Source organism: Alligator sinensis, unplaced genomic scaffold, assembly GCF_000455745.1.
Source record: "Alligator sinensis unplaced genomic scaffold, ASM45574v1 scaffold907_1, whole genome shotgun sequence".
Classification (NCBI taxonomy): Eukaryota; Metazoa; Chordata; order Crocodylia; family Alligatoridae; genus Alligator; species Alligator sinensis.
Genome location: NW_005841925.1, coordinates 720,992 through 746,072, shown reverse-complemented (window position 1 = coordinate 746,072; position 25,081 = coordinate 720,992). Strand labels below are relative to the sequence as shown.

The 25,081-nt window shown below is 43.9% G+C and overlaps 1 protein-coding gene across 3 annotated transcripts in view; it reads right to left on the bottom strand.

Moving 5' to 3' along the window:
* Positions 1-25,081, bottom strand: part of LOC102385581 (SITS-binding protein-like) — an 81,612-nt gene that overhangs the window by 39,980 nt on the left and 16,551 nt on the right. For all 3 annotated transcript variants that reach the window (XR_003092976.1, XM_025198601.1, XM_006019212.3), the window contains exons 3-7: positions 12,795-13,002; positions 12,129-12,279; positions 10,683-10,883; positions 8,198-8,466; positions 1,594-1,730 (exon numbers count right to left, since the gene is read on the bottom strand). Coding sequence is in view for 2 of the 3 variants with exons in the window: in XM_025198601.1 (XP_025054386.1) it covers positions 1,594-1,730; positions 8,198-8,466; positions 10,683-10,883; positions 12,129-12,279; positions 12,795-13,002 (966 nt within the window). In the remaining variant the exon portion in view is untranslated. The remainder of the gene's footprint in view (positions 1-1,593; positions 1,731-8,197; positions 8,467-10,682; positions 10,884-12,128; positions 12,280-12,794; positions 13,003-25,081) is intronic.

The window sequence follows — 25,081 nt, the reverse complement described above, 5'->3', positions numbered from 1 at the left end:
GCAGGAAAGAGCTGCTGCTAGCAAGGAGGTGTCTTGCAGTGTGGCTAGCAGCTATGGGGTCAACACAGCAGCTACCACCAATCCAAGTGATAATATGAAACCTTTACTTCAGTGGAGAAAAAAAGGGGTTGTGGGGGCAGGTAAGAGGGTTAACTCTCTGGCTGCTGGCCGCACCAACACTTCCCTCTGCAGCAGCAACATGTCTTGCTTCCATTCCAGTGCTCCCCCTTATTCAGCACCCAGGGCCTTGGTCACCTACCCCTACTTATGCTAGTGGTAGTACCAGTGGGATTGTAGGGACAGCCCAAGGAGGATCCAGAGATGCAGCACAAAGCAAGCATATGCTACTGCCTGAGGAAAGATAGTAGTTGGTGCTGTTCTATTTGCTTCCTTACTGACCCCAGATTCATGCCTGATAAGAGATGCATGGCCATCCACTGGTATAAGATTTCACTGACTTCAATGAAGCTATGCAGGGGTTGGCAATCTATGGACCATGGGAGGGATCCAACCCGCAGGGTGATTTTATCCAGCCTGCAAAGTTGGGGGGCTTTGGCAGTGTTTCTGAGGTGGTGGGGCTTCAGTAGCATTTCTGAGGTGGGGAGTGGTGATTATGGCTCCAGCTCTGTTTCTAGTGACAGCAGTGCAGGCCTGATTGGAAGTACCCCATACTGTGAGCTAAGTTCCATTAAAATAGTCTCCACTGCAAAATGTCCCTAACCCTTGGGCTATACTATTTATAGCAGTCAAGGATCAAGCCCAACACCTGGAGGAGACACTGCTGGTACTCAATCACACCACATGACAAGTAGAGTAGTGCCACAGTGCATCCTGGGGATGGTTGGCACAACCTGTTCTAGTTCATACAAATCACTTGCAGCCCTGAAGGTTCTGGCATCTTGTCAATGTGCTAGGCATGCCTTGGATGCCTTCAGCACCAAGTGAAGCAGCTCTTTGAAATATAGCCCCAAGGAACTGGATACATATGGAATTCCTGGCTAATTTTTTTTAAAAGGTTATTGGGGTTTTTTTAATTCCTTAGTTAATTCCTGTTAACAGTACAGGCGACCCTCGCCATTTGCAGGGGATACGTTCTCGTGATCCCCATGAATGGCGAAATCCGTGAATAAGGCACCACGTTCATGAGCGCAGTCTGCGTTCATGAACACAGCGCCCACAGCGGCTGGGGGAGGAGGGGAGTCCAGCTCTGGCGGCGACGGCAGGAGCCCGGCGATGATGGCAGGAGCCCAGCAGCAGCAAGCACGGAGCTCCCGAGGAGCTCCTGTAAGTGTATAAAGTGTATTTAAAATGTGGTTTTGGCATTCGTGGATATTTGAAACCATGAATGCCGAACCCGCAAATAGCGAGGGTTTCCTGTAAATCAAACACCTTTGATACAGAATAAAATATGGTACCAACAAAAAGCCTGAGGCTGTGCCCTGATATAGCACAGTATGGTTTTCAGCAACTTGCTGTTGGAGTTAACAGATCACACACATTCCTCTTGCTTTAATGATAGGGACTGCTTTTGCCTTCATAAAATTAATGCAGAATGGTCTGATACAAATAGATCATAAAAAATAAAAAGATTACCAACTGCATCTGGAATGAAGAAGTTGTAGCCAAGGAGACTGTAGTGAAGCACAGAAGGAATAATGCTCTTCAGACCAGCATAACTCCAGTCCGACTGAAGTGAGGACATTTGAACGAAGAGCGGCAGGTGATTAGATCTAGGAGGAACAATGGCAGATGAGCAGCAAACCCCAGAAAGACTTGGAACTTTTCATCAATGTTTAGAAGCCAGGCTGGTTAGAAAGAGAAGGTCTGGCACTTTTTGTTAACAGGCTAGTACTGAGATAAGACTTCATCTACTTAATGCTTCTGGAGGCACTGGTTGCATAGCTGGCTTGCTCAGAGGTGATATCTAATAGCACAGTCATTCTCACCCTAGAGGTACCATACCAACCCTGACTCAGCCTCTTTTTTAGTAATTTAAACTGGCTAGGACAGTGATTTTCAATCTTTGTTCACTTGCAGACCCCTAAAAAATGTTGAATGGAGGTGCAGACCCCTTGGGAAATTTCAAATGGCGGTGCAGACCCCTTTGAATTGGAAGTGTGGCTATTCACATATTTGATCATAGTCTTCTTTTGCAAACCCCTTAAACATAGTCTGCAGACCCTAGAGGTCTGCGGACCACATTCTGAAATAAGAAGATATCTAGGTAGTCTATGGGTTTTGAAAGTTTTCCCACTTACTTTGTTAGCCAGATAGAGTTTATTTCAGTCCTGCATGGATCTGGCTGCCTGTCTCTGGACAACCCCTAACTTGATTCACTCCAGGATGTTTATGTGACAGTTTCTCCCAAGTGCTGCATGGGCTTGCTGACTTTGGGCATTATGGCTATGTTCTCCAATATTCTTGCTCTCCCACCCAGTCGTTGAAGAGCTGAATTTTCTTCTCTTTCTCTAGGGTCAGCTGATGCTGGCCCCACTTTAATGGCACAACTGCAGTGAAGTGATGGTAGCACAGCAGAGACATATCTTAAGTTAGCTTTAAACTAGTCAGCTCAAGTACAGTCTAGCCACAGCAGCATGGAACTCAGCATGAGCTGCTAAGTCTGCCTTAAAAGCTGAACAAATCCTGGGCAGTTGGCTGACACCGAGCTCTTTCTTTCTCCAGCTATTGGTTTAAAACTAGTTTGAGTGATGCCTGTGCTGTATGGCTATCACAGCAACTACTGCAGCATAGACTTATCCTCAAATACTTCAAATAGGTCTTGGACGATCTCTTTGTTACCTTGGATTACCCACAGTCTTTATTCTGGAAATAAAGATTCTTGTCATCTGAGATCCTCTTTTCCAGATGAACTGGTTGCCTGGATACCATTTTGGACAGTTTTATGTGGTAACTTGTTAATCCCTTGCAGATCTGTGCAATTACTATTTGATATGTCAAAGAGTCGCATGGATTGTGAACATTCTTAATTTGTTTGGCTTTTCATTGACATGCTTGGCATTAGACCAGCCTGTATGCTGTTTTCCATGTTTAAATAGGGTAATCCATGGCTTGTCAAAACCATCAAGTGAATATTTTTTTTCTCGGACCACCAGACTACTGGAGTAAATGGATTTATCGCCTTAAATTCTTGTTTAAAAAACACTATACTCTGTATCCATTTGATACTTTCCCCATTATGCACCTTATTCAATTATTTGGCATTATCAGGAAAGTTTGAACTAACTTAATGGGTGAGTATATCTATAGCCTATACACACACAGTGCTTTTATATTTACTGTTAGAAATGAGGTATACAACATTTTTTTAATGCAAGTTGGAATAGTTACTTGCCTTTATGCCAATAATTTCTGTCCTGAATAAGACAGAAGCCTTAGTTTAATGTTATGCATCTTTTCTTTGCTTATAACAGTAGCTATTTCATGGAATAAACACTGCATTGCTCTCCAGTATCTGATCAGTGGTTTTCAACCTTTTTAGATCTGAGGCACCCCTCAATAGATTCAACATACACCTTGGAAAAGGCCAGGTCTTAGTTTTCACTTGTTTTTTGTTGTTGTTTTGGGTTTTTTTACTACAGAAAAATAATAGAGCAATCCTTCTGTTACAAAGAACTCAGAAAGACCACAACGGATCAGAACATTTTTGATGCTTTGGACTTCTAGTTGAAACCTCTGGGCACCTATACACATTTCCGACACCTGCTCTGATGTGCTCTAATTAGAATGCGTCAGAGCAGACTTGATTAATTGAGTCTGCTGGAGCATTCACGTGCATTCAGTGTCCCTGCATTGCAAAATGGCTGTGGGGACACTTTAACTAAAGCTTGTCAAATGAGCTTTAGTTAAATCACTCCTGCTGCCATTTTGAAGTGCAGGGACGCTGAATACACAAGACACCGTGGGTGTTTTAATTAGAGCAGCTTCCGGGAGCCGCTGTAATTAAAATGCAACCCCCACACCCTGGAGCACATGTAAAGATGCCCAGGTTTATCTTGTAAATCATGTTTGCTCACTTCTCAGTGCCAATAACATTTCCTGGTACCCTGTGACACCCTTAAAAGGATCTCAAGGTACACCAGCATGTCATGGCACCCTGGCTGAGAATCAGTGATCTACATTAAAGGGCTACAGGTAGACCATTAATGCTTGGTTACATTTGTTAGTCTCAAACAGGAAATTCTAGACATGGCCGAGAGGGGTCTGAATCATAGCATCAGTGTGGCATGGATATTCCCGGCCTTAACTTTTCAATGCATCTTAAACATATATATATTTGACCAAATGCCAAACTATTCCTTAGCAATTGTTCTTATCTAATAGATAGATTGTTACTCAGATTTCCTTCATTTCATATTTTCTTTTACTGACTTTAAGATGCAAGCACTAATTGCTTGTTCTCAGTTACATAACTAAAAGCTGAACCTGTATTTTATGAATTGTTTATCAAAAGACTATAGCTTGGGTTATACCACTGACAAGATTTTTCTCATGTGGTTATTTTGTGCCCCATATACAAATCTCTCTGATAGAAACAGTGTCATAGCCCTCTGAAGTCCAGCTGGAACTTTTGTCAGTAAGTCAGTCACTTCTATGTCAGTGAACTAATCTGATTTTCTTCTGTGATAAGGTGACAAGGTCTGTGAATGGGGCGGGAGAAGTGGATGCAAAAAACCTCGACTTTCGCAAGGCTTTTGACACTATCTCCCATGACATTCTCATTATCAAGCTGAGGAAGTACAGACTAGATCAAAGGACTATAAGGTAGATATATAACTGGTGTTGCATCATCGTGCTCAATGAGTAGTCATCAACGGTTCAATGTTTAGTTGGAAGGAGATATAAAGTAAGGTCACTCAGGGATCCATCCTGGGTCTGGTATTGTTCAACATCTTTGTTAAGGATTTGGATGATGGAACTAAGTACATATTTAACAAATTTGCAGGTGACAACATTGAATGGAGTTGTAGACAATTTGGAAAACAAGGCTAGGATCCAGAATGTCCTGAACAAACTGGAAAAATGGTCCACATTCAATCGAATGAGATTCAACAAGGAGAAGTCCAAAGTCCAGCACTTGGTTGAAATAACTGCATGCACAAATACAAATGTGGGGATAATTGGCTAGGGTGCAGTACTGCAGAGAAGGACCTGGGGATTACAGTAGACCATAAACTCAATATGAGCGGATAATGTGCTCTTTTCAGCTTGCCAGGTGATCTTAACAGAAGTGTCACTTGCAAACCAAGGGAAGATTCTTCCACTTTATTCAGCACTGGTGCAGTCTCTCCTGGAGTACTGTGTCCAGCACAGAACTACAAAATTATTAGGGACCTGAGAAGCAAGACTTAATGTGTACGGATCCTTTATTCTGGAGAAGAAAAAGCTAAAGGGGGATTTGATAACAGTCCTCAAATACATGAAGGGGGATTATAGGGAAAATGGAGATGGGAATTTCTCTGTGGCCACAGAGGACTGGACTAGGAGCAATGTGCTCAAGCTGCAGAAGAGGAAAGTTAGATTGGAGATTAGGAGGAACTTTCTGTCTACAAGGGTGGTCAGGCATTTCCAAAGATAGAAATTCCACAACCTCTTTAGATTTCCCTAGAAAGGTTGTGGACTCTCCCCCCTTGGAAATTTTCAAGAGCAGGTTGGCTAGACACTTGGGTTGGATGCTTTAGTCAGGACTGATCCTGACTTGAGCACAGAGCTGGACTAGATGACCTTGTGAGGTGCCTTCCAGCCCTACTTTCCTATGATCCTATGAATTAAAAAAAGAATGTTCCTCAAAAATAATAGTTGCCTGGATTCAAATAACTATGTGACTGTACTCTAGATCTCTATAAATCCTCCTTAATGTCTCCAAGATCAACTTCTCACATAGAATCATTAGACGCTTGTAAAAGTGTTGACCCTTACAGGTGGAGAAACATCACTGTTAGCTTTTTAGGTGCTTTCTCCAAAATTTCCATCATGAAGAGAAAAATATCAAGTAATTGTTTAAATGGATTTTGTTTCCCTGTGGGGAATCCCTTGATCTTGATCCTGCAAATCTGGTGAGCTCTGAGGAAGTAACTCCTCCTTTTTGGCTCTGATATAACTCATGTTTTGTAACCATGCTGGAATCCGGCTGGTTAGAGAGAAGGCACAGTGCTTTTATAAGCTGTAAAAGCTATGCATTAGATTCAGCTTGTCTCAGCCCCTGCATTAAACCTGGTCTTTCTCTGAATGGTCATTAGCCTAGTCACTTCCTCAACAATACCATGATACTTATCTTTCCAGTACTTAGCAAAGTTTCTGTCATGTCTTTGTTATCTCCTTGTGTGCCAAACCCAAGGCCTGATCTCATGACCATTTGGTTCCATTCATTTCAGCAGGTATCAAACTGGGCCCTCAAAACACACATAGGAGACACAAGGTTTCTGGTGCCATAGTCACTGCAGCACATATGTAGGACCATAAGATCACCCAGGTGGTGCTTTTCAGGACATACAATTATGTCAAAAACCTTCAGACTTTACTTAAGCAAAACTCCCTTGAGTAAAGAGACTCCCTTGAGAGGAGGGGAAAAATATATCCAAGCTTCTGATGAGAGAGAAAATAGCAAGAAAAGGTAACTTCAAAATCGGCTTCAAGTTTCCCTTTTAAATATATATTTAAACAGATTTCTCTAAATCTGCTGTAGGGTTACAGGTGGGCAGAAGGTATGTGGTCTCCTTGACCATTCATAAGCATTGGCTAACAGTGAAACAGTAAAAACAGGAGGCTAGCAAGCTGTTCCCATAACCTTGCACGTATTTGCCCATCCATTTGTAGCTACTCTTTTTCTGCTTCCAGAAGTCCTTCATAAACCATTACATTAATCCTCATTTTGCCTCTTGCCAAGCCTCTTGGGGCTGCAGCAGCAGCGATCTGAGTGTGTGGAGCCTGGCTGGCAACCAGAGCATGGCTATGGTCAGCCAGGCTCTAGTTTTAGGAGGTGCACACTGCTGCCATGTGCGCCATGACACTTTATTTGGTGTGGGTTTTTTTAGATACTGGGATTTCCCAGTATCTAGTTTTGCTGCTACACTGCAAGTATGCAGCACAACCAACAGATTAACTTGCACCTCATCCATTTTGCAGCACCTCAAAAAGCTCTGAGGTGCTGCAAACCACACATTCCCACTCATAGCGATGCAACCTGTGTATTGAGAACAGAACTTGTTGAAATTTACTGACTGAAATAGGATTGTTCCAATTATTTTTTCCTTGTGAAAAAAACATTTTCAAAGTTTGGGACCAGAAAGTTTGAATAAAATAAAAAAAACCTAAAAGTACATTTATGGAAAGGAACTGAATCTCTGGCAGGCATTACTCCAGTAGATTCCAAAGTTTAGTTCCATAAGCCAAGACAAGAGGAGTCCGGCAGGTTATACTCTGCTTAGCTAGCTGATTAGCTGATAAGATAACAAGCAACACCTATTAAATAAACCCCTTCCTATTGGGCAGGACATCCTGGCAGCATGGGTAGTAAGAAGTCTTGGAAGGGATGTTTTCAGATTGGCTGTATTAGTACTTCCCATAATAATAATGTGACTACAGTCTGGAAGGAACAACCAGTTGCTAGTGGTCAGATCCAACTGCCCTGACTTAAGTACAATCCTATCTCATCATGCTCAAGTCCCTGAAAAAGAGTTAACACAGAAGGTGGGTGGGTCGTCATACTATTTGCTGCTTTTTGTGACTTACCCCTAAGGCTAAGATGACTGCATGTTACCATTAACATTCTTTTGCTGCCTTGGGCAGGAACACATTTATGCCTGTAATTTGCAGAGTAGGATCCTTCCCAAAGTATTTTTGTTCCCCTGTATGACAGAGATGACAGCTGTCATCAGCTCTTCCTTTTCAGCGGGAGATAAATAAGCCAACAAAGCCAATAGAGTTAGATTTTTTGCTGTGAATGGTGCTCTGGGACTGAATCTCTCTCTCCATCTTATTCACCCAGAATCCCATGCAGCCACTAAAGAAGTGTTTCCCCTCTTTGGTTGCTGCAGTGGTTGCTCTTGTCTCTGTCCATTTTAACCCCTGATATCAGAGCCTCTTGCCCCCTGTTCCAGCCATCCTGCCTGCAGTGCAATAGGAGCAGTAAGTTGCTCTGGTAGCTTATTTTGCATTTTGAGTACTTCCCAAGACTTACCTTGTGCCAGCACTAATGATTGTTGAGTTCCCCAGTGCAGACGCCATCAGTGCTAAAATGCAGATGTATTTATCCCCTTCTAGTCCTCTGGGAGGATGGATTGCCTGCTCCAGAAACATGTTCCCTTCCCCACCTTCAAAGGTCACATATGTTGCTCCCAGTTTCTGCTGCAAAAGGCTCACCCTCTCCAGATACCAGCTCACTGCAGCATTGCTGGTGACATTCAGCCGGACAGAAAACTGCCCTTTCCACGTAGTTAGCAGAGGTGCCTGCAATATAACAAGAACTTCATGAGGCCAGGGTAAAAGTGTCAGGCAATTACTGGCACAAGTGCATCTGTGGTTGCATTACTGTGGTTGGAAGGCAACTGAGATGGCTCTCGATTGACAAACTGGTCAATTGTGAAAGTCAGGAAGAAATCCTTGCCCTTTATGTCATATCATGCTTCACCTATAAATATTCATTGTTATTCATTCAAATTGCATTAAGCTTTAATCAGAGGGTTAACTCACATTTCAGTGCCCTGGACAGCGTGGGCAGGGGGGGAGGGAGGTAGAGGGGGAAGTGAGCACTTACCTCTTGGCATAGAAGCTGCTGCAGCAGGGCACACTCCATGGAGGCTGCGGGTTTAGTGCCCCCTCTGAATCAGTGCCTGTGGCTGGTGTCATGGTCACTTCCCCCTCCCAAAAGCTATGCTACTGGCTTTAATATTTTCTCCAAAAGCCAGTGGCTCAGGGCATGGCTGTCCAACATTTGGGCAACCTGGGGCCACAACCATGCAGGTTAACCCTCCTGCCCAGGCCTGCCACACACACAGCATGGGCAGCCCAGCTTCTCCCTACCACATATCCAACTTCTTCCCCCTCCACAACTGGGCACACCACACAGGCAGCTTCCCTCACACTGCATATGCAGCCTGGCTCCTTCCCTTGCTATGCAAAGAACATGGGCACCTTGGAGCCCCTGCCATGCATACAGCTGGGCTCTACCACCTGCCCCCCTTCCCCCGCACCCATGAGCAGGGTCAGGAAGTGGGAGCTGGAGGAGGGAGGGGGAGCCTGGGGACCCCAGCTGACACTGAAGCAGGAGCAATGGGGAGAGTGGCAGCTGGGCAGGAACCTGCAGGCTGCATGAACCTGTGAGCAACCAGTTGGACAGTGCTGCCTCAGGACATTGTTCTGGATACGATTCTGGACAGACTGGACTATGCAGGCCCAGGTATTCTTTCTTTGCCTTCTGGAGAGCAGGACTTTCCAACAGAAGCAACAACAGCAAAGAGTGAGTTATCCATTTTTACTGGGAGTTAGGGGCCTGATCCAAAGCTCACTAAGGTCAAAGGGAGCCTTTTCCACTGAGTTCACTGAGTTTTGGATCAAACCTTAAGCACCTACCCGACTCTCCAGGTGCCAGGCATTACATCTGAAAGTCCCTTCCCTCTACTGATGCAATCAGATGTAAATATAATGGAATGAGAGCCAGTGAATAATACTAAGAACATTTCTAAGGATTCATCACACTTATTTTTCCAAAACCAGTCTTATTTTGATCAATAACACCCCTTTGGAACCTGAAGCTGCCTTACTTGCCTCCCTTTTTGGTTTTAAGGGGATTACCCACACCTGCTATGCTGTATCTGTATTTATGTAGAAAAATGCAGGTCTTTTTTTGTTTCTGCTGGTTAGTTCCCATAAGAGACAAGTAACTGTTCTACAGATGCTAGTGAAGGACATTAGTCCTGGAGCTAAATATTAGAGGCCCAAGCTTTTAGCTTTGATAGTCCAAGTGGGCTTGGTCCCACAGGTACTGTTTTCATCATTGCAGCTAGATCAAAAGTTATGGTCATTGGCTGTTTGTTGTGAAGTTTCTTATGAGGCCTAGTTTATAGACCCCATTGATGGGGTTTTTTCCCTTTCAGATCTACGTTAGGAAAAAACTACTTGAACTCTCTTTGAGAGATATAAGAAAAGATCCAGGTGGGACAGTTTCAGCCCAACCAATCAAAACATTTCTATCCTGTTATAATGCAACTTGAAAACATAACCAATGATAAGCTTGCTCTCTGTAGTTGTATATCTTACTGTGATAAAGTCATTGATGTGAAACTGAGCCACCATCATTTAATTGTTATTAGCAGACAATTCTACTCATTTTAACGAGTAACTGTGTAATTATTTCGTAACTAGTTGGCAATTAATCTATGGTTTTGGTGTATTGGTTTTTATTTTTTATTGGTTTCTTTTCTGCAGTGCCCCATTCTAGTAAGCAGGATGTGGCTCTATTTTCTATTTGTGAACTTTAAATGTATTTTTACAGTTCTGTGACTAGAACAGCAATACTTGCATTCTACCTGATGTACCACACTGAGAAACTATCACTGCTGAAAGAAAGTTTAGCAATCCAAGTGTATTTCACTTCCATTGGCTGCTTCCCAGTTCAGAACCTCTTGGTTTAAGTGACTCAATAAACAAATAATAAAGGCTTTTACCGAATAGCTGTCAAATTCTGAGTGGAGACTCAACCAGTAGTTTTCTTTCCCCTCTTGCAGAGACATCAGGAACAGCTGTGAGCTGATGCTTATGTAAGGGGACAGAGTTATAGAAAGTTTCAGAGGTTTAATTAGTGAGAGGTCTCTGGAGTGTCTTGGACTGTGCATCTTCCTGCTGGTCCCAGGCAAGTGTGTGTGGTCCTGGAGGGAGGGAAGAATACAGCTTATTAGCCAATAATAGCACAAGTCATCAAGGAAGTAGATGTGGAGATAAGAATGCAAAGCTTGTCAAGCAGGACCAGGGGTGTAGATATGTGGGGCATCAGGAGGCATGATTGCCTTATGTCACCATTTGCTTTGGGGCATCTGAACACTCCCCAGTGGAGTAAATCTTACCACTATAGCAAGACATCCCCCACAAGCAAGTCATCGTGTGATTTTGCACCCACCCCCTACAAAAACCTGTCTGTGCTGCTAATATCACAGTCTTTATTATTTGCAGATTTACAGCAGCTGCTACAGGCTCACAGCAGTAGAACAAATTTCCCCCATTGTGCCAGGGGCTGCATGTACAGCTACTGAAAGACAGTCCCTGCAATGAGGAACTTTCAACATGTAGCTCTCTCCCTAACTCTTCCCTCTTTCCTATTTCCACTGTGCTGCTAGAAAGAAATAAGCTGAAATATTAAAACCCCAAAGTTTGTTGTGGAAAATCATGGATTTTTTTTTAATTGCTATTTTAGACAGACAAGTTTCATTTCATTTGAAAACTGTTTTTAGGCTGTTGGTTACTATTAAAGACACTGCTCCTGTAACACAACCTTCTCTCTAATACCCAGTTCCCTGAACTCAACCCATGCATGGCTGCCTAAAGACACATTCATTCGCATTCTAATTAGAATGCATTGGAGCAAACTCGATTAATCAGATCTGCTCCATATTCTAATTAAAACACTCCAGTGTCGCCTCACTGTCATGTGTATTAAGCCCCCCTGCATTTCAAAATGGCCACAGGAGTGCTTTAACTAACCCTCATTGAATGAGTTTTAAAGTGCCCATGCAGCCATTTTTAAATGTTCAGGCGCTTAATAAATGTGAGGGTGAGCTGCTTTAATTAGAAACCCCCCCCCCCCCCCCCCACACACGTTTGAGCATGTATATAGGCAGCTCATGTATGTTTTCAAAAGCTCCACGCTGGAGACATCCGGTTTCTTTATAAGTAGCATCCTGTTCCCTGCCCCAGAACAGTAGGAACCTATCATGCTTTGTTCTGGGTTTCCCCTAATATGTATCACACCCAGTGCACTCAAGAAATATAATCTAAAAAGTTCCACAGCATGTGAAAGGAGGCAGAGCTATGGTATATGACACCGTATGGAAGGAAGAACCTTACTGTGCTGATACTGTTCTTCCCACCTTACTGGTACTCTGTAGAATCACACCTACCGCATTGGAAAGTATCATTGTGGAATGTTCATTGATGGCAATTAGCCCCGCCCCAAGATGGTGCCTTTTCAGTCTGTTGAAGAAAGACCTTAAACCTCGCTCCAGTTTGGCAGCAGAATCTGCTGCTCCATAATACTTCCAGATTGGTAACCTGCATGGGGGTAGGCAAAAAGAAAGGAGCTTGCTTGATGTGAAGAGGTATTATTGGTATGTCTGTCTTCTCACAACTAGGCAGATGTTGTGACCAAAGTCTTTGGAAACACTGAGGGGAGCAGAAAGGGGAAGTATGGGAAAAACACTAAAGGCATTTACCCATTAAACAAAATGTGGTCTAAGCTTACTTGAAACAGAACTTCAGTGCACAAATGTATGTGACTATTTATCCCCAGCCAACCAGGCTTTTGTATCATGGATTCTAGCTCCATTAGTAACTGTGGTAATACTTCTCCTCAACAGAAGGAGAAATGCTTCCATTCATTTTTTTGTTTTCAGTCCACTGGGGGACCAGATGGCTCAGGGCACAGGGTGACGGCCAATGGAGCTTTTCACTCTCCAGGTTGATAGGGTTGATCCTATCCTGATTGAATGAGGACCAAAAGTGGGTGCCTGTGGAAGGCTGTGGTGTCCTAAGGTATGGACATTTTTGTCATAGTGTAGCTCTCTTACCCTAGTATGTCTGTGTTTGGAAGCCTCCTCTCCTGTTCTGAGAGCTGGCTTCCCACCTCCTGGTGGGCAGACGTGATGTTTTGACTGATGCACACCATATACTGCAAGGGAATCATGTCTATGCTGGAAGGGCTCTCCAGGCAGAAGTGTTTGTTACTCTCCACTGAGAGGAAGACAGGGACATCAGGTGCAATGGTCACTGTTACCCCTTTGGAGATGAGAGGAAACAGAAAAGATAAAGAAGTCCCATTTCAGTTGTTTTTCCTCTTTCTTCACCCAAGCTCCCCTCTTCTCTTATCATGAAACCTCTGTGGTTTTCTGCTAGCATTCAGCAATTTTTGCCAAAGAAGGTGTTGGCCCACTATACTGTATCGCTTGCACATGGACCCACCCATTCAAGCCCTTGTGATGCCATGAGGCCAGGGGGACTACACAAATGCAGATGAGGTGCAAACTTGGCAGTGAACACCGGTGAGTACTACATAATTATGGGCCAGGTCTGTGGCTGATGCAAATCAAACTAGATCCCTTGATATCAAACAGAGGTTCATTAGTTATACCAGCAGAAGATCCGGCCTCATAAGTAGGTTCTAAAACTAACTACCTACTCGGTGCTGCCAACACCTTTTGAGATTGGCAAACATGATTTATGATTTTAAATTTGCTCTTCACTAATGATAGTTTGTTTCTTTTCTATTTGCACCTTCTTCTGCCTGGGAAATTATGTGGATTTACATCATAATCACAGCAGGAAGTCCAGTGTGCTAGTTACTGCACAAAGATCTGGTGCAACAGTGTCCATGTCTCAAAGCACTTACTGTCTAAACACACAAAAGAGATGCATGTAGGAAAAGAAACACAGGCACAAAGAGGTGATGTGGCTTGCCCATGCTCTCCCAGCAGATCAGTGATATAGCTACTGAAGAGATAGACCCTATGCAAGATAACAGACTCTTAGTACTGAAACATGGGCAGCCAGAAAGCAATCAGGGATTATGGTTACTGGATTGGGATAAAAAGAGTGACCAGAGTCCAGAGACAAGCCACAAGCCAGGGAGTCAGGAGGCAAACAACACAAGCAAGTTGAGTTGGGAAATCAAGAAGAGAGTGAAGTCCATGAGCAAGCTGAGTCAGGGAATCAGGATGTCAAGAAGCAAATAGTTTATTAGGGTGAAGTCTAAAATCAGAAACAGCCCTATTTCCCAGACACCTTTTGGTCCTTTTCTGGGTTTTATATAGGGGAAGTGTAGGTCAGGTGCCAGGTGCTAGTCACTCAAGTTTCAGGGAGAAAGCAGAGACTCAGGTGCTGGTGGAAGCTTTAGGCAGATCTCATCCAGCTTTTGGAAACAGCAGCAGGATAGCAGGTTGGGGTAGATGACTGCTGGTCAGGTCAAAGTCCTGGGTTCAAGGTTGCAGGCTTGACATAAGACTTAGTATAAACTTAATAGCTCTATGTCAGATAGCATTTATAGTGGTAGGGCTGGAACAATGTAGCTGTGATGGTCCAAGAAATACATGAAAAGCATATTTATAGTGACATTTTTAGCATGGCTTTGTGCTTTTAGGAGGGGCTAGCAGCAGCAATACACTTTAACACAATAAAGGCCATGTGAACCTTCACTCAGTGAACTGGTCCCTCCATTCTTGCTTGTGAATGAATAAGTTTGACAGCTAGCAAAAGACAGGGTTAAGTTTACTTCAAGAACTAAAGAAAGGATGTGAGAGATAACTGGGTGAGTGACTGATTTTGTTGGGCAACTGATTATTGTTATGGATTTGCCAATGTCTACAACAAATGCTGATGCCGCGTGGTGCAACTGGATAATCTAGCCTAGAGATGGAGGCTGGAGTCATTTCCTTAAACTTCAACTTGCTTTTTTTCCTCATTTTGAGGCATGCCAAATGTGGCATTGTGGAGGTAGACACCTGAAGGAAACTACTAAATGAAGGAGAACTCTCCAAACTAGCCATAGTCTGGTGTTGAGTCCTAGTGCTGAGATAAGAGGAGGTCATCTACCTCCTTGGCTTGCTATCTGCTTGATCTGCCTGCCATTCCAAGGGAGGTGTCAAAACCGCCCAGAAAGGAAAAATCTGCAGCAAAAAAACAAGGTCTGTGGGGGGCGTGGGGCTTTCTGGGTCACCAGCTGTATCAAAAACACAGCCCTTCCAATCAATGATATCAGGAGCAAAGGAAGTCACAACATCCACACTAACCACCTAACCTTGACCCCTCTCTCGTACCAATTACCAAAAAGCTCTAAGTGCCTTTACTCGTGTTAGGTCTGTGACCTCAGTTACAGCTCCCTAAAACATGTGAGCTGGAGAGTTCAAATCCCTTTTTCATTTAAAATATTTTACTTTTCCAGTTTTACCTTGAGAAACATTTTTCCTACTTGGGCCCGGAAGTATGTAGCTGGTTCCAACACATGAATGAGAGTGGTAAGTATATCCTGTAAACAAACCTTAAATTTCTCCTTAAGGTAATTACATTGCATCTGCTCCTAGTTCTGTGAAAGTCCCCAGAGAAATGGAGCTGCTATTGGTCAGTAGAAACACAGCTAAAAACTCTCCTGTATCAAAGTATCTTGGTTACAGTTGATATTCTGTGTTTACATTTTGGGGGCTGGGAAAGGAAGCCAGGTTAACTACCTGAGAGTGAAACTCTAGAAGGAAAGCATTAATTGACTTTGGAGACTGTGTATTTGGTTTCTAACCTGAAACATTCACCCAGCTCAAGTCTGATGTCACTGCCATGAATAAGAATTTTCCAGTTGTGGTTTGCATTTAAGCAAACAGCAACCCCCTTGAACCCCTGTTTGAAGATTAAGAACTCATTGCTTGATGTGTTAATGTGATTATTTGACTAAATTGAGAATGAAAGCCACTACTGCTGTGAATTCATTTAGCTGAATTTAATTTGATAATTGCATTGCTTAACCCCTTATTTAGCAGTTTGTAGCACCTGAATTTTAGAGATACTTTTTGTTTTATTTTACTACTTGTAATAGCATTTATAAAAAAGCAGTTTTAGATTTTTTTTCCCTTCAATGAGCAAATTGAGCACATACAAGGGGCAGCCTTCATGGCTATTATTAGTTGATAAGAGTCCAGAGCCTGCTCCCCCAATTAACCCTTCATTTCCCACAACCAGGAACAGAAAGCAAGTCTCCCAAGTCCCAGTGCAGTGCCTTCCCCATTAACTTCTGATTACCTCTCTGGTTCTTGTGCACTAGCCCAAAACAATTGTGTTTGGGATCACAACCCTGCAGAGGAAAATGCTTGCATTAATAAACTTTCATTAACCCTTCTGTAATTTAGTATATACATTTCTGCTCAGATTGGCTTTTGCAATATCTACTTTTATTACAAAAAATATTATTTTTATATATTTTTACCCAGAGGCATTGCAGGGCTGTGCTTTGCTGTGGGTAACAATGATACATAGAGCTGCACTTGTGGTGGTGGTGGTGCATTCCACCCAACAACTACCTCAGCAATTGTTGCACTCTCCCCTGCAAAGGTGGCACCTGGGGACTGCTACTCTGATGTCCCTCTCCCCATATCTGTTACGCTACTGTTTTCACCCTTCAATATTTGACTGCTTAGCAGGGCCCTCTTGAATTAAGACTGGAGGGTGAGAAAAATCAGAGAAAGCAGGACTGTTTGGAAGAGATGAAGGGAATGCAGGGCCAAATTCTGTTACCTCAGTTACCTCTGTGCACTGCCACTGAAATGACTGAGAGACGCTGTGTTGAACTGCATATAGCCTGAGTACATCCTCCATTGGCTAGGCATTGGCTTTTTGATCTCTAAGGATCCAAACAAGAACCTTCAGTTCCATTGCTGGAAAGGTGTGTAGGAAGTGGCAAGGTATTGCTTAAGCTCAAGACAAATCCTTACCATGTCTAGAATTACACTCTGAAATTCTGGAGCCACTTACACCAACTGAACACCAGTCCAGCTCCACTAATTTTAGTGGAGTTTCTGATTTTTGCTAGTGGAGGAAGTCACTGAATCATAGAAAATGAGGGTTGGAAAAGACCTCAGGATGTCTAGTCCAATCACTGCCCAAAGCAGGATCATCCCCAACTATAGCATCCCTGCCAAGGCTTTCTCTAGCTGGGTCTTAAAAACCTCCAAGGATGGAGATTCCACAGCCTCTTTGAGCAGCCTGTTCCAGTGATTTACTACCCTCCTAGCGAAAAAGTTTTTCCTAATATCTTACCTCAAACTTCCCTTGCTGCAACTTGAGGCCACTGCTCCTTGTTCTGTCATCTGCCACCACAGAGAACAGTCTAGCTCCATATTCTTTGGAACCCCACTTCAGGAAGTTGAAAGTTGCTATCAAATCCCCTCTCAGTCTTCTCTTCTCCAGGCTGAATAAGCTCAGTTCCCTCAACTTCTCCGCAGAAGTCATGTGCCCCAGCCCCCAAACCATATTCATTGTCCTCTGATAGACTTTCCCCAATTTGTCCACGTCCTTTCTGTAGTAGAGAGCCCAAAACTGAACACAGTACTCCAGATGTGGCTTCACCAGTGCTGAACAGAGGGAAATAATCACTTCCCTTGATTTGCTGGCAAAACTCCTACTAATGCAGCCCAGCATGCCAGTAGCCTTTTCTGCAGAGCTACTGCTTACCCAGTCAGTCCCCAGCCTGTACTGATGCATGGGACCGTTCCATCCTAAGTGCAGGACTTGACATGTCTCTTTATTGAACCTCATGAGATTTCTTTTGACCCAATCCTCCAATTTGTCTAGATCTCTCTGAATCCTAGCCCTACCCTCCAGCATATCTACTCTTCCTCCCAGCTTGGTGTCATCTGCAAACTTGCTGAGGGTGCCCTCCACCCCATTTTATGGGTCGTTGATGAAGCTACTGAACAAATGCCTACCACGTAAGCATTCTGCATGTTTTCACAGTCAGGACTCTTTATCAAAGCCTGGGAGCCTTGTGGTTCTAAGACAGCATATTTTTAGAGGGAGCCCAAATTTAAAAAAAATACAATAAACTCACCATTTTGAGCAATCCCAGAGAATTAACAGGGGGGACTGCACGGTTTTTGGTGTTTGGGAAATAACAAGGATTTGGTGGTTGCTTAGATAAGCACAAAAATGCAGACACACTTATATAGTCGCTACCAAATAACTGTGCATAAATGCATATGCACGGAGATGAGAAGGGGACTATGTGCTGTGCTGTATACTATTTCTCATCCAGAAGAAACTGTCCTCTGGCTGTTTGCAAGATGCAAGGTTTATGTGGTAATATCTTTTATTGGTACAACCATGCAGTTGGAAGAGATGATCAACAGACTTTTTTGGTCACAAAGAAAACAGTCAAATAAAGAAAGGGAAGCAGGCTTAAACCTGTGGAGCAAAGAGAAGAGGTCGGAAGTACTTATAAACCATGTAAAAGGCAACTGAAATAGATAAACCTAATTATGTAAGGTGGGGGTGTCAAACTCATTCCAGGCCCCAAGCTGGATCCAAACCATAGGGTCCTCCTGGGCCAGACCATGGAGCCAGTGGCAGCTGTAGTAAGTCTGTCAGAGGCAGAGATCTGGGGCTAATAGCAGGGGAGCCAAGTGGGGATGGACTGCGTTAGACATCCCTCACTCACCTGCCTGAAGCAAAGGTTAGTTCCAGCAAGGACTGGGGGTCCCAAATTCTGTGGAAGGCCTTACCCCTGGCCCCACCTGCAACTTCCAGTAGCCCTAAGGGTCAGATGGAATGGCATGGGGGGCTGGATCCAGCCTGCAGGCCACATGTTTGACATCATTGATGTAAAAAAATGTGACTATTCAAAGGGGAATGTTAAGTGTTGATTTTCATCTACATAATGGAGTTAAACAGGAGTCATGGTTTTACCTGGTGTTTAGCTTAGACTGTATCTGCTTCTTTCCCACACTGGAGAAGGGGTATTTTGTGCCCCCAAATCTTGTGTAACAGCTCTCACAACGCAAATATACTTTGCTTCTTGCATATTCCTGGACCATCATGGCTATAGCCCTGACCCTACCAATCTGGTATTGTAGTGTTATGCAGAATCCATAGTCCTTTCTAATATGAAATGCTGTAGAGGAATAAGACAAGCCCCATAACAGGACAGAATACAAACAGCACCATGGCAAAATTCATTGTCTTTGGGTAGAATCTGAAACAACAAAAGTGGTGATCCCTCAGTCTGAATGCAGAGTTCACAGAGAGCCTGTGCTATTTTCTGCAGCCTGCTAGATCAGCTGAGGGTTGATTTTGTAGAGCTGATAGAACCTGAGCACTTCAAACACAAAATGGGCCAGATGTGTGATCCCCATTGTAGGGCTGAGAAACTTAGGCAAAGAAAGATTAGGTACTATGACAAAATCAGATGGGGAGTCTTTAGCAGAGAAAAGTAATGAAATTTGAGTTCCTGGGGTAAGTGCCTTAGTCACAAGACCATCCTCTTCCTCTCCCACCAGATCAGAAATAAAATCAGGAGCTCACTCAAAATCCTAGATTTGGTATCAACGCGTAAGTTTTCCTTCTTGGGAAGAAGGGGACATACATTCTGTTGGGCATAGTTGTATCATGCTTTTGAACTCTTCTCTGAGAACAAATTGTCACTGAACCATCTAGGCAGTAGCTCCCTGTTTCTTATCACATTCAGCCTGGGCCAGACAGATACAGACCATAGAATGCATTAGAGCCCACATCAGATTTCACAAAAACATTCCACTGCTGCAGAGCCCAGGATCTGTAAATCCATTCCCTATGACAGATTTCTCTCTCATGCATGCAAGTCTAGTTTACAAATCCCATCCAACCCTAGCAGTCTTTGAAGCCTGGCCATTATCTGATCTGGTTGTAAGTCAGAGTGCTGAATGCACAAGCCCTGGTCAGATTTTGTTCACTTGGGTGCTTGCTTCTGCTTCTTTTGAAGCCCATGGCCAAAGCACAGCAGTGCAGGTACAGACTTCTGGTTAGTGCAGGAAGTTCTGATATCTAAGCAGCTGCAGACTGTGGAGGTATTTCTGCCACTCTGTTGCTGTTACATTGCAGTGGTTGTCCTACTGCAACCCTTGCCAATTCTTGCTATTCCAAGTGTACTCCCCTTACACATATGCAGAGTGATCTGGCTGTGTTTAGAAACCAGCATACAAAGTCTTTCCTGGCCCATATCTCATACCTTTTTACCCACAATACAGCTAACCCTGAGGGTTCAAAAATCATAAGTCCAAGCCCCAAATATGACAGGATATTTTTTCAAATCTTTTTTTTTTTAAACAGGTCTTCTGGTTTCTGAGTCCTTAGAGGCACTGAGGTCATGGTCCAAGCTTTTCTCTATGACCAGGAATACCAAAATATTCTTTAAAAACAAAACAGAACAGTTGAATCAGATGTTCTCATTTAATAACAGGATTCCAGGAACTGAACCATTATGGAAAATACCATGCACTATATACTTCGGAGACTCATGGGCAGGATTTTGAAATGAGGAGTGCAGATGATGTGGTGCATCATCCCATATAACACAACACATTTATTTTCAGTTAAAGAGCAACTAGAAGCGATGGGCCTAGTACGATATTACTCAGCTTAAGATCAAAACAAAAACAAATATAACTTTATTGAAATCTTCACTAATTCACTAGATTATATATTAATTTAAAAAAATGCAATGAACTAGGCAAAAAATGGTCAAAATAGTCAAAAGAGATTGTTTCATTAGTCCTGTAGTCATTACAGTTAAATGCACATCTTATTATAAATCCATAAAACAATATCTAGTCTTCTTGAGTATCCTGACAGTGGCCCCAATGCTTCACTCAGCCATTTCTACACCTGAGTTAGTATTATTACCCCTGAATTAAGACTTTTAGCTGGAACTAAAAACAGCCTGTAGAGCTGTGAAATAGAAGAGAGACATTACCAGGAATAGCTAATAGGCAGCAAAATTGCAGAAGAAAGGATAGTTTGAATAGTGGAACATTAATACCATTAACAAAGACAGAGGGTTTTAACATCTATGGAAAAAAGAGAAATTAGCAGGAACCAGACAGATCATGAGCTATGAAGTCAATTGATTCCCTCAGTGTTTCCTGAACAGAAGTGGCACTGCCCCATTCCCAGCCAGTTTGGTTTTAAAACTTGGGTACGGCAGGAATCAGAGGCAGGGGGTGCAACTGCATCGATGTACGCCTCCCTCCCCACCCCAATCCACCCCTGGACTCAGCATAAAACCATGAGGGTTAGCAACAATATGAAACATTAGCTTAGCTTCTGACTCAGAACACGTTTGTGCAAACAAGGAGGAGGTAGGAGGTACCTCTGTTAACACAGCTCTGCAGGCAAGGTTGGACCAGAAGCATAGAAGCTGGCTGATGTGAGATACTTGAATGGATGAGCTGAATGTGCACATGGGAATCTGACGCTCAAGATTTGTCTGTTGAATCTGTTGATGGCAACTAATTCCTAGTTTTACTTTATATTCAAATAGATTCAGTGCTGGCCAGCATGGCAGCACTCTTACCCAAATGAGTGGCTTGTGTCATTTTATTTATGGCTGCACTTGGTCAAATACAACAGTTGGGTTATTTGCTTGTCTGCCTATGCTGTCCCTGCAGCATATTAGGATTGGGAGAGGCAAGGGGATGATGACCAGGTTGAGTCTTGGCTCCTGCTCTCTTCTATGTGCCAGCCAGATGTGGTCTTTTGTTAGTAGTATTGAGAGAAGTAAGCAGCTTCTCACTGAGATGAAGGAGGAAGGCAGGATGGCCCTGTCAATCAGGACAGCTACTCCTGCGCTCTTTTTTATGATTGTGCCTCAGGGAACAATTTTAGTCCATGACTTTCCCATTCTCTTTAGTTATTTCTGAATTACCATATTTTCTCACACACAAGATGTACCTTTTCCCAAAAAAAGGGTTCACCAAAACTGGGGTGCATCTATTAAGTGAGAAAGCTGTTTTCTTTGCTGGATAGAAACCTGCTTGGAGACATTGTGCATACCATGCAGCTGCCAAGGCGGCTGATTCTTGTTTGTCTCAGCAAGCTAAAAAGTGGAGTCCTGTGTTACACCCCCTCACAGCTGTAGCTGTTGGCTGAGCACTGTAGCTTGTGCCTGCAGCAGCAAGTGAGCTGCAGGTAGTAAACTTTGATAAAGTAGTGCTACATAAAATACTATTTTGAGTAAAGAAATAACAGTCTTGCTACTGCCCTTTGCAATAGTTTGGGGCAGGAACCAGCACATGTGCCAGAACATGGCACACAAAGGCATTTTACTTGGTACGTGCACCTTGGGGTGGATGGCGGGGAAGGGTCTGGGGCTGTACTGCCACACATGAACGCTGTGTGCCCCCAGAGGCTGGGGGAGGGGCATGGTGAGCTCTCGCAGGTGGCGGGAGTGCTGTTGGCGGCGGGAGCATGGTGGCAGCAAGAGGGGAGCTCCCACAAGCAGCCGCAGCGCTGTCGGCGGCGGGGGGGGGTGAGCACCGACCAGTGGTTGGCGACCATCCACAGACACTGCCGGCAGCATTAGCGGCAGCGAGCAGCAATCGCAGACCGCCCGCACAGGCCGCCAGCAGAGTTGGTGGCGGGGGGGAGGGGGATGTAAAAGGCGACCACCTGCAGGCGCCACCAATTGTGTCAGTGGTGCCTTTTCACAGGGGTGCACCGCCACGCTCAGAGGGTGCACATCCACCCGCGTGCACCCCCTACGCATCACCAATGCTGCCACAACAAGGATCATGCCCCTCATGGTTCCCTTGCCATCTGCCCCTGGCATGCCAACATCTTACAAGTTGAGGTTGCAGGTGTTTTTGGCACTCTGCGCAAAAACATTGCTGACTCCTAGTCAGGGGCCTAACTTTTGTGACATAGAGGAAGTCCTCCTGAAAACACAGACTGTCTAGGAAGTGTGACATCCCAGGAGGCAGCCCCCCAGGAAGCTCTTGCTACCTGACCAGACCATCTCCTGGGGTGCCACACTTCCTAGGCACTCTGTTCCCAGGAGGACTTACCCTATGTCACACAATCAGTCAAGACTTTGCATGGGGGGGATTCTATATTCTGCCTTCCCAAACCAAGAGGCATGTTTTATTTGGGAGGGAGGTGGGTTATGAGGAAATGCAGTAATAATATTTGAGGCTTGGGGATGAGGGCACAATTAGTGCAAGCCATGGAGGCTAGTAGAGTGAAAGAGGGCTAGATGCCGGCTGAAGCAGAGGCTAGGAATGAAAGAAAATTTGTCCAGGACCATACTGGGGAGTGGAATAAGGAAGAGAAGAATAAGCAGAGGGTCCTAACTAACAGGGTTACCAAGGGATGCTGTAAACCAGCTAGAAGGCAGCCCTTAGCCCCCTCTCCAGCCAGCTGAGGAACGGAGCTTCTACTGTGGGTGGCACACCAGCTGGCAGACACAGTCTTGGAGGAGAGGAGGGAAGGAGAGCAGGGAAAGATCTGCAGAGACATTCAAGATCATCCAAAAGTTACCAAGGCCAGGAAGTCATAGGGTTCCTCTGACTAAGGACACATGGACCTTGGAAAAGGGTCAGGCTAATAACCAGCAAAGACACCTGCTTGCCACAATTTCACTGTTTCATCACAACACAAACTGGGAGATGCTTTGATCCGGAGAAGTAAATGAGATGTTTCAATCGGTGCTAAGCAGCTGCTGCCCTTAATCAAATTAAAAATAAACACTTCTACTATTCTGACAGGTCACTTGTGCATTGTGGCCTACAAGAAACAATGTGAAAAACCTACAGAAATATAAAAAGGAATGGAGTTTGGCACAAAACCTTGAAATTCTTCAAAATGAGTCATTCTCAAAGATGGGGAGGGGGAGCTTTCCCCTCATGGGCAGTGTTAGGGGAAAAAACAATATATTGCAACAACGGAAAAAAATCATTGTTGCCAGAACTACACAAAATAGTTTGGGTGAAAATTTTCCAGGTAATTTTCCTTTTACAGAGATATAACTATATCTGTGATTACCTATAGTGCAAGACAGTGAAGACTGAGGGCTTTAAAGGGACCGTTTGATAAAAGTTTTGTGGAGCTTTTCATGACATGAAAGAAATCCCTCCCAAGTATTTTCACATACCCTCATGTGGCCTCATTTAATCTGTGCTGCTCACTTTCTGCATCAATGAAAGGGGGGAGAATTTCCATGGTTGACTCTACAGCCAAAATAGCAGCGGAAGTTATCATCTGTGAACTTCAGTAGCCTGTGCCCCTAGAGATGTAAGCACGTAGGCCACATGCCCTCATGCTTACTGCCAGCTGCTAAGGGTTATTCAGTTCCTTCTCTGCGGGCTGCCCTCATTAAATGATTTTGTTAGGTTGGCAGGCATTGCAAGGAATAAATGGAAGAATCTGCTGCCAAGAGAGGTACCTGACAGCATGGGATAATGATCTTGTTCCTAGCAGTGCCTCTACCCAGGGCTTCAGGGGAAGGCATATAAGATGCTGATACTAACCCTAGACAGTGGGTCAGGACTGTATTTTGGAACTGGGGTGGGAATTCCCGACTTGCTTTTCCAGATGATCTGCTTACATGCTGAAGCACAAAAATCAAAGTATCCTTTTACCATTTAGCTATTATGAAGAATTAAGAGGTGTTAGTACTCATATGGGGTACCTGTAGATGTGCAGGATGCCTGCTCTGATGTGCTGTAATTACAGCATCTTGGAGCAGACTTAATTGAGTCTGCTGGAGCATGCTAATCAGCACGCTTCAGCAGCCTCAGCATCTCATGTATCCCACATCCCCACGCTTCAAAGAGTCAAAGGAGCTTTAGTTAAAGTGCCCCTGCCACCATTTTGTAGCACAGGGAAGCGGCTTGCAAGAGCCGCTATAATTAAAGTGCTACCCCCTTCACCCCCAGAGCACGTGTAAAGATGTCCGTAATTATCCAGACCTTTTTCATTTTCAGTGAAAATAACCTAAGAAAGCAATGAGTTCCATTGTGAGATAAAGTGAAACAGCATTCAGTCTGGTGACTTTATTACATGCATGTGACACCAGCAGATCGATGGAGATGAATTTTTACCACTGAATCACAACTTTTAGGACCTCATTTCCACATGAGAAACTAGATTCATAAGCAAAGCTACCACTGCAGTGTAATATTACTGGTGGGCACACCTTATTAGGAAAAAAAATCATGTTTGTTTGTCTCCTAGTGACTGTTCAGTCAGTTGATGAATTTGCAATACTTTATGGGGTATAACCATAATGGTCCAGGTCCATCTTCCTTCTATCAGCAAAGATAACTCCTCACATCCAAAGCTGTGTGGGAGCAAT